This window comes from Myotis davidii, unplaced genomic scaffold (genome assembly GCF_000327345.1).
Source record: "Myotis davidii unplaced genomic scaffold, ASM32734v1 scaffold705, whole genome shotgun sequence".
In the NCBI taxonomy this organism is placed as follows: domain Eukaryota; kingdom Metazoa; phylum Chordata; class Mammalia; order Chiroptera; family Vespertilionidae; genus Myotis; species Myotis davidii.
In genome coordinates, this window is record NW_006296405.1 from 1,220,356 (window position 1) to 1,230,752 (window position 10,397).

Genomic DNA, 10,397 nt, shown 5'->3' on the forward strand with positions numbered 1-10,397 from the left:
AGACCAATTGGCTGTGAGAGTCAGCTGTGTCTTCAGTGGGAGAACTTCTGTGCTGAAGACACCCTTCTGGGGCAAGACTTGCTTCAGCAGGGCTTTGGTGCTCACTGAGTCTGCCCCCTGAGTGTGTCCCTTATGGATCGGAGGAGTTGTAATCCGGATGGTCCCCCTCTGTCCACTGGGTACACTGGCTCTTGGATCTCTAAGGAGGTGCTAATTTAGCCTCTGCCTGAGGCTACCCAGTAGGCGCTACGGAGAGATCTGCAAATTCCTCTTCCTTGTTTGGGATTTGGAGGTGCCCAGATGAGGCCCAGCTGTGAAGCAGTGCAAGCTGCTGTGGGGCCTTGAGCCTTCTTTTGGATGTTATGGTTCTCTCTGACCCAGCTGCAATTTGTTAGGTAATTTTAGATCTCAAAGGGCCAGCCTATTCCTATGCAAAAGCCTCTGCTTGTGGCTTGGGTGGGGCAGGGTCTCAGGGAATCAACAGGGCGGAGCAAACAGCTATGGCTGGTCCTCAGTCCTGCCCTAAGAGGCCCCGCGTCTCAGTGTCTGGGTAATCGCTGCAAGCACCTCTGAGAAAGCTGCCCTTGAGTTCCGCCCGCTGCCAGACAGTCCAGTTTCTCCCCGTATGAGTCTGGGTCCCCAGAGACTCGCCCGGAACTGGAGTCAGGGCCATCGGGAGCTTCTGCCTCCCTCCCGATTGAAAAAGACAACCATGTCCTCCGTTGCCAGCCCTTTCCATGAGCATGCCTCCGTACCTCTGCACTTTACTTCTGCACGTCCTGAGTCTCAGTGTGCTTTTCTCTTTCCTTCTAGTTGTAGAATTTCCACTCAGCCAGCCTTCCTGTGGTTCTGAGTGATGCCTGTTTTGTCTTTAGTTGTAGTTTTGAAGTGCTTGTGCGAGGCAGCAATTTCAGGTGTTTACCTATGCCGCCATCTTGGTTTCCCCGTCCGGATCCTTTTGTTTTAGATAGTACTTGAATATCGGAAAAAGGATGGGAAAAGTTTCCAGAGACTAAAATAGGGCAGGAAACACACATGGCATTCCAGTCAGAGGGACTGATATGGAAAACATGGGTTTTAGAAGTCAGGTGATCATGATTGAGGTACAGAAAGGCTGATTTGCTTGGCATATAGGGAAATAGTCAAAAATAGCATTGAGAAAATTGATGGATATTGTCTCATTGAAGGCCATGGCTACCAGGCTTTAACCATGTAAATTACATTTTTCAGAAACAGGCTCTATAATGGTTTACATATTAATTGGATTATAGCTTAATGATCATACTTCTGCCCTCTTCCTGCTGTTTCCCAGCAACAGGATAAGACCTCATCCAACCTACATGAAGCTGCTTCAGACTGTGTGTGTTCAGCTCTCTATGCCATTGAGAATGTGGAGACTAACTTGCCATTAGCCATGCAACTGTTTCAAGGAGTTCTGACATTGGAGACTGCCTATCATATGGCTGTGGCACGCGAAGATTTAGACAAGTGAGTATTTAAGACAGTAGCCCTGGGTTCACACACAGTCTGTTTTTTTTTTTTTTTATAATTTATCTATCCTTTGTGACTAAATACACACTCTGCATCCTAAAGATGCTCTTCTATTTTCATCTGACCTGGAGTGGCAAATTGGATGCAGAAGGAAAAGTTGTAATCATGGAAAGTCGTAATTTTTTATTTTTTTTTTAAATATGTTATTGATTTTTTACAGAGATAAAGGGAGAGAGACAGAGAGCTAGAAACATCGATGAGAGAGAAACATCGATCAGCTGCCTCCTGCACATCCCCCACTGGGGACGTGCCCGCAACCCAGGCACATGCCCTTGACCAGAATCGAACCTGGGACCCTTCAGTCCGCAGGCCGATGCTCCATCCACTGAGCCAAACCGGTTTTGGCAAAAGTCGTAATTTTTTATGCTTAAAAGGGGCAAGGCTCTAAAAATTAGGGATGAACTTTGAAGAATCAAGTGTGATTTGATGGGAATTTTATTCAGGTTTAGTATTTGAGAATTTGAACTGACTTATGAGTCATTTGCTTATATGTATAAAAGTATATGATGCCGAAACCGGTTTGGCTCAGTGGATAGAGCGTCGGCCTGTGGACTGAAAGGTCCCGGGTTCGATTCCGGTCAAGGGCATGTACCTGGGTTGCAGGCACATCCCCAGTAGGAGGTGTGCAGGAGGCAGCTAATCGATGTTTCTCTCCCATCGATATTTCTAACTCTCTCTCTCCCTTCCTCTCTGTAAAAAATCAATAAAATATATATATTTTTTAAAAAGTATATGATGTAAGAATAGATGTTATAGAGATTGGAGTACAGCATAGCAAATAATCATTTGGGCTGAGGATCCTTTTCTTTATTTGAATAACTGTTGGTGAATATGTACATAAAATAGTGAGATTTCTGACTTGGTGTTCTCATTCCTCTTTCATCTACAGAGTTCTGAATTACTGTCGGATTTTTACTGAACTATGTGAAACTTTTCTTGAAAAAATTGTTTGTACTCCAGGCCAAGGTCTTGGGGACCTGCGAACTCTAGAACTGCTTCTTATCTGTGCAGGACATCCTCAGTATGAGGTAGTGTTTATACTATGCTAAAGCCATTATTCTCCAAGTTTTATGTTGCATATTATTTATATTCTGTTGTTTCCCACCAAGCTTTATATTAATGGGAAATTATAGTCTTATTTTTAATTGATCTGATTTGGGGGTTGCTTCTGTATTGGATTTTTTTAAAATTATATTTGGGCTTCTTTTGAATCCTTTTCTATTTTTTACCTGGTTAGCTGAGCTGACTGGTATATATACCTCAATGAGTCAGTGAGAAAGAAAGCCTACTATCTTTTTACTAAGCCCCCTATTTCTCTGTAATTATTCTTTAGAGTTCTACAGCTAAAAAAAAAAAAACAACCACCACATCTTAAGCGCACCTCCAAAAATCTTAACATCCAAAGTTTGTCTCCAAATTATGGATGGGAATGAGAAAAGGATTAAAAGGACTTAAAGAGTCTCCGTCATTCCAAAATTTGGTGTAAGACACCCTACCTCTTTTATGTTTGCTAGATTAAAAAAAACAATTCATTTAAGTAGCTTTTTCTTCTTTTAATAGTGTAAGAAGTGACAAAAAACTCCCACGTTGAGTAAATAGCTCTATTTTGGGTCCTTGATGGGAAAAGTAGGATATAGGGTCCCTCTTAGGGCGGTCACAGTAGTCCTGTTAATTCTCAACCCCTTTTCTGTTATACGAAAGATAATGTTTATTTGTTTGATATAATCTCATGAGGATATCTAGATTTGGATGAAACTTAAAACATTTGCCCTGGCCCTAACCGGTTTGGCTCAGTGGGTAGAGCATCGGCCTGCGGACTCAAGGGTCCCAGGTTTGATTCTGGTCAAGGGCATGTACCTTGGTTGTGGGCACATCCCCAGTAGGGGGTCTACAGGAGGCAGCTGATCGATGTTTCTAACTCTCTGTCCCTCTCCCTTCCTCTCTGTAAAAAATCAATAAAATATTTTTTTAATAAAAACAAAAAACAACGTGTGCCCTGCCTGGGTATCTTGGTTGGAGCATCTTTCTGATACACCAAGGATCCCGGTTCAGTTCCCAGGCAGGGCACATATAAGAGACAACCAATGAATCCATATATAAGTGGAACAACAAGTTGATACCTCTCTCTCTCTCTCTCAAAATCAGTTTCTTAAAAATCAGTTAAAACATTTTTGGGGCTGGTCAAGATGATTGCATAGGTAAATACTGGACTCTCCACCTCTCACAACCACATCAAAATTACAGCTAAAATACCAAACAACCATCATTCACAACCATCTGAAATCTAGCTGAATGCAAGTCCTACAACTAGGGAATTAAAGAAGAAGCACATCAAGACTGGTAGGAGGAGTGGAGAGTGGAGTGAAGTTATAGAACCAGCTGGTCCCATTCTCATGTGTGGCAGTTTAAAATTGGGAGGGATATCTTACCTGTGGAGGTTTCCCTAAGGAGTGATGGGTCCCAGCCCCACACCAGGTTCCACAGCCCAGGGTTCCAGTATCAGGAAGAGAAGTCTCCACAATTTCTAGCTGTAAAAACCAGCAAGGATTGTGGCTAAGTGACACAGAGGCTTGCTGGTCTCAGGCAGTTCCTATTAAAGGGCCCTTTTATTCATACTCATTTCCTCTGAGCTCCAGCACTGGGCAGCAGCTTGAAAGGAACCTGGGACATTCAGGGAGGAACTAATTTGCTTGGAATCAGGGCAAGAGCTTGGAGGGGCAGCTTTCTCCCAGACAGAAGTTCTGGCAGAGGCCATTGTTGCTTTGATGAGCTCTCTGCACCACAAAGCTGGCAGGGGCAACACCATATCTGAATCTTCATCAACCTGGCTCACAGTTTTTGGCACACTCTGGTGATTCCCTAAGATCCTGCCCCTCCCTACTTGCATGCTCATCCAAGCCATTTCCAGTGGCTTTTCCATACAACTGGTCTCTCTTGCCTCATGCTTCAGACTTTCCTAAAATCTCTCAAACAAGCAGCATCTGGCTTCAGCACACCCCATACCGCTCAGTAAGTGGCCCCAGGACTGGCATTAGTGGCAGCCTGCCTTGGTTCATAGCTTGGCCTCTCCTGGGCACCTTTAGGCTTAACACAAGTAGCAGCCATCTGCAGATTGCTTTGTAGCTCATGGTGGGTGGTCCCATGTAGAGGGCACAGGCAGTGGTTGACTTTGCACCTCCCAGTAGGCTCCAGAACCAGCAGTGCATCCAGTGGTCAACTTCAACCATGCTGGATTACAACCCTACCATCTCCACAGGTGACACAGTCAAGGGGTGGACACACCAAAGTCCCACTGAAGCAAGTCCTGTTCCATAGGGTCAGCACCTGCACAGCTCACACCAGGAGGCACCTGGATTGCCTAGCTCAGGTGACTGGGAAAGCTGAGCCATGGGGCCCTACAGGACATCTACTACACAAGGCCACTCTACTAAGTCCAAGAGACATAGCAGATCTACCTAATACATAGAAACAACCATAGGGAAGCAGCCAAACTATAGACACAAATAAACATGCCACAAATGAAAGAACAGGAGAACTCTCCAGAAAAAGAACTAAATGAAATGGAAGCAAGAAAACTACCAGATACAGAGTTTGAAGCAGTGGTTATAAGGATGCTCAAGTAACTTACTGAAAATTTCAAGAAACATAGTGAGAACATCAGCAACATAAAAAACCAGTCAGAAATGAAGGATACACTCACTGAAATGAAGAATAATTTGCAGGGAATCAGCAGTAGAGTACAGGATGCTAAGAATCAAATAAAAAATTTGGAATATCAAGAAACAAAAACACCCAATCAGAAGAGCAAAAAGAATAAAAAAAATATGAAGATCATGTAAAGAGTCTCTGAGACAACTTTAAACATACCAACATTCACATCATGGAGATGCTGGAAGGAGAAGAGTGACAGAAAGAAAATGAAAACCTATTTGAAAAAATAATAACAGAAAGCTTCCCTTACCTGGTGAAAGAAATAAATATACAAGTCCAGGGAGCACAGAGTCTCAAACAATATGAACCCAAAGAGACCTATACCAGGATACATCATAATTAAAATGCCAAAGGTTAAAGACAACTGGGGGAAAAATAATATCTCAGAGAGGATGGGAGAGGGGAGAAAGAGATATTAGCATCAGTAATATCAGTGATGAGAATCATTGATTATCTGCCTCCGGCATGGCCCCTACACGGGATTGAGACTGTAATTTGGGCATGTGCCCTCCCTGGGAATCGGTTCATAGGTTGATGCTCTACCATTGAGCCACACCAGCTGGGCCAAAGATAGAATCTTAAAAGCAGCAAGAGGAAAGCAGTTAGTTACCTACAAGGGAGTACCCATATGACTATCAGCTGATTTCTCAACAGAAATTGTAGGCCAGAAGGGTGTGGCACAAAATATTCAAAGAAATGAAAAACAAGTACCTAAAACAAGATTACTATACCCAGCAAAACTATCATTTAGAATTGAAGGACATATAAAGAGATTTCCAGACAACAAAAAGGTAAAGGAGTTCATCACAACTAAACCAGTATTACATAAAAAATAAAGGGTCTTGCCCTAGCCAGTTTGGCCCAGTGGATAGAACGTCAGGCTGCAGACTGAAGGGTCCAGGTTCGATTCCGGTCAAGGGCACTTGACCGGGTTATGGGCTCGATCCTCAGTAGGGGACATGCAGGAGGCAGCTGATCAATGATTCTCTCTCATCATTGATGTTTCTATCTCTTCCTGTTTAAAATCAATAAAATATTTTTAAAAAATAAATAAGTAAAGGGTCTTGAGGAAGAAGGAGGAGAAGAAGGATGATGATCAAGAATAGGAATAATAAAATGGCAATAGATATGTATATATCAACAATTGAATCTAAGAATCAAAATAAGCAAAGGAGAGACTCATAGATATAGACAACATTTTGACAGTTGTGAGATAGGAGAGAGGTTGGAGATGGGTGAAAAAGGTGAAGGATTTAGAAGTGCAAATTAATCATAGCCCATGGACACAGGCAATAGACAGGTGAAGGCCTGGAATGGGCTGGGAGATGGGTGGAAGGGGGCAAAGGGGAGAGTGGAGGACATCTGTAATACTCTCAACAACAAAATAAATTTTAAAAAATAAAATGAAATGAAACTTTTGGGAGATAGTATAGCACTATAAATAATCATCACTTCTTTAAACAGTGCTATAAGTAAGATAAGCTGTGGATAAAGTCTTTTTTCCCTTTCTCTCCCATTCAAGAAATAAAGTAAATATAAGTGATACAAGGTTGGTATGTACAGGGATATTTGCAGATGGTTTGTCTGGTTAGAGGTTCTCCAATCTCAAACATAAAATGAAATAACTTCAGAATTTGGGAAAAAATTCTTGAAGAGATTTCCATTTTTCTATCTTCTTCTCTAAATTCAGAATCTAATATACTGTTGAAGAAGTTATCTAGGGTAAATAGGGAATGTAAAGCCATTCCTAAAAGGAGTTTGGAATCAAATATGGGAAAATAATTTGGGAGGAGGGTAATAAATGTACTAGAAAAAAGGTGGTTTCTTAATTGGTTCCACTTAAAAATATATCTTATTTCCTACATCGCCCTAATAATAATAAGACTCATTCCATTCCATTATCCCTTTCTCTAACAGGTAGTAGAAATCTCCTTTAACTTTTGGTACCGACTAGGGGAGCATTTGTACAAAACTAATGATGAAGTTATTCATGGCATCTTCAAAGCTTACATTCAGAGGCTACTTCATGCCTTGGCTCGACACTGCCAGCTAGAACCAGATCATGTAAGTTCTCTTCTCTACTTGTTTAAAATCTTAATTTCCTCCTCTTTTTAGTGCTGTTTTCAAGAGGAACTTTTGAGAATAAAGCTAATGAAATGTGAAGGTTTTCTGTCAGTAGCTTAAACTGAAGAAATCAGTATATGTATATTGAAGAGTATTAGGTCTGTGTATGAAGAAATTAAGTCTGTTGAGCCAGTAATTCTCCTGGGAATTTACCTTAAATTTTGCAGAAGAAAAAGTAGTTATTTTATAGAAAGCATTATCTATTTTTTTAAAAAAGTAAAACCACGTACAACAGTATAAGAAGAATTGTATAAATTATGATGTAGCACCTTAATGTACCATTGTGTAGCAGTTAAAAATAAATGTTGAAATTGATAGCTGGTATGCTAAATGAAAAAATCAGAATGTGTTGTTGGATTAAAACTAACACAAAAGTTAAATATTTTTTATTTGTATGAGGATATGGAGAATAACATGATTTCCCTCCCACATACATACATATATGATTATTTATATGATTTATATGATTTTAAAATAAAATTTAGAAATAATTTTTTTGCTTAGAAGAAAGTATACTAGGAATATTATCAAATAGACTGTTCAAAAACTCTTCAATTTCTATTCTTTGCATAGTCTCTTCAAGTTTTAAAGCATTTATTTCATCCTTTTGGTTGGTTGGTTTAATCCCTGTCCTTTAATTTAGGACCTAGAGTGAGGATTTTTTTTTTCCCATTGCTTACAATTAAATCTGACATGAAAACTGTCTATTCTGTTCATTTTAATGTTAACATTGTTGTTCGAGTCATGCTATTTTGTGTCTCTAAAGAACCTTAATGATGATCTAGTCTAGTGGTTTTCTATACTTTTTTAAACTGATGAATACTATCTTTAACTACATCTTACTTAGAAGCCTGATAATGTAAATAAAAGCAGGGTGCTCTTGTTTAAATGACTCGATTCCTTTCTTCCCTTTGCTAGTTCTGTGGCACCATTTCCCTTGTAGTTCATTTCCTACACTTGTTAGGTGTGTAGTGTTTTATCTCATCTAAGACAGCCGTCATTTCCTTTCCTCCTTACTCCTTCACTTTTATTAATTTGTTCATCTTACAGTAAGGAAGTTGAACTACATCAGCAATTCTCAATAGTCCTAAGGGCTGTTTTCAGATTTCATGTTCCAAGATTCTTATATATGCCCTTAACCATTTCACCATTGGGTAAGCCTTTGTTTACTCATAGAAGTGTGTTGGAATAAGAAATATTTAAGAAACATTGAAATGTAAATGATTTCTATTTTTTAATGAAAATTTTCAAATATGCAGCAAAGGTGAAATGATTGTATTAGTGAGTATCTGTATACCTACTACCTAAATTCTACAATTAATATTTTACTATACTTGTTATGTCTGTTAACCTATACAAAATTCTTTTTAAATAATTTGTTCTGTGACTAGTTATTGGGATAATGGTTAATTTTAGTAGATCTTGAACCATAACATTTCAGAGGCTTATTCAGCACTAAAAAGCTAGAACTTATTTAAATGAACTTATCAACTCTTAAATTACCACCTCTTCCAGATCACTTCCTACCTTCACCCCTTTAAAATTTTCTAACAATAGAGTAAGGCAGAGCTTGGAAATGAAAAAAAAAAAAAATGAAGTAGTAGAAGAAGAGTTGGTAAAGGTGGTAGAGGATATGTTTTATTGACTTGAAATACCTAAATGTTTGGGAGATGCTCTATAATAAAATATCCTTGTGATTTAGGTGATTTATCTTTTGTCCAATGGGCATGGTCTACTAAATGGCCTTCTTTTTTCTTGATTGTATAGTGGTCAATGAAAACATTTAAAACAAATGTTATCTGATTTGATATTTTAGGAGGGGGTTCCTGAGGAGACGGATGACTTTGGGGAGTTTCGAATGAGGGTATCAGACCTGGTGAAAGACTTGATTTTCCTGATTGGGTCTATGGAGTGTTTTGCTCAGGTAAGCCCATTCGGAGATTCTCACCAGTTTTAATGATCACTTTAATTCTGTTCACTTCTGTGTCTTCTATAAATGTTCCATTTTTTTCTTCAATCTCACTGGCTAAATAGGACAATAGATATGCAGGTGCCTAGCACACTGCCTGGCATATAGTAGCTATGTTTATTTACTATCTTACAAGCCAATTGCAGTCTGTGGATGGTTCAATTATAGTTTGCTCTGTGACGCTTGCTAATGAGAGCTGTTCTACTTGTCCAGCTGGAGTGGAAGGAAGATCATAGATAAACCTTAAAGCCCCAAGATACTTATAGGGAATTTGGACCTAGCCAGGAAAAATAGCAAGTTTGTCTGCTTTAATAATTATGTATCAACTCCTGGCAACTCTTTTAGTTATTTGGCATTGTCTTTTGTCCATACTTATGGTTAGGTTCCTGTGCAGTTTCATCCCAGAGGTGATTTTACTAGAGTAGAAGAATCATAGTCCTGTGATTTTCCTCACAATCAGTGAGTAACACTTTACCTCATAAGATTGCGATCATCACCATTCCACATCACTTAACATTAGCATAAGTTCAGGTGGCTTTCATATTGCTTGATCACACTCTTAAGATCTGAAATAATACTTTTGATGCTTTGTCAGCAATACTGAACTAACCTACCGTATTTGCCGGCGTATAAGACGACTGGGCGTATAAGACGACCCCCTAACATTTCCACTCAAAATACAGAGTTTGTTATATACTCGCCGTATAAGACTACCCCCTCTTCCGCACACCTTCCACACACCAAATAAAAGGTAAAACAATATCAGATTTGATTTTAACATTTTAATTTATATTCAAATGCTTATGACATGCAGGAAAACTGTCACAAGGCTGTATGTAATCAAACATATACATAAAACAGTGCAAGTTTATTACCGGTAAACATACCGGTAATTCACTAAAGAAAACACACTCTATAGACTGGTACCGTAGATGCTTCTCAGGAACACAGGCAAGCAGCCCACAACCTAGAGGGACTGTCAATGATAGAAGTAAGATAACAAATAGAGGTAGAGAGCAAGTGCCGGGCAAGTCCCTAGCAA

General features: G+C 39.6%; 1 protein-coding gene across 6 annotated transcripts in view; it reads left to right on the forward strand.

The window, feature by feature from the left end:
* TNPO3 (transportin 3) overlaps positions 1-10,397 on the forward strand; it is a 104,664-nt gene that overhangs the window by 51,573 nt on the left and 42,694 nt on the right. For all 6 annotated transcript variants that reach the window (XM_015568891.1, XM_015568888.1, XM_006771385.2 and 3 more), the window contains 4 exons: positions 1,313-1,488; positions 2,441-2,579; positions 7,180-7,326; positions 9,203-9,310. In XM_015568891.1, the coding sequence (XP_015424377.1) occupies positions 1,313-1,488; positions 2,441-2,579; positions 7,180-7,326; positions 9,203-9,310 (570 nt within the window). The remainder of the gene's footprint in view (positions 1-1,312; positions 1,489-2,440; positions 2,580-7,179; positions 7,327-9,202; positions 9,311-10,397) is intronic.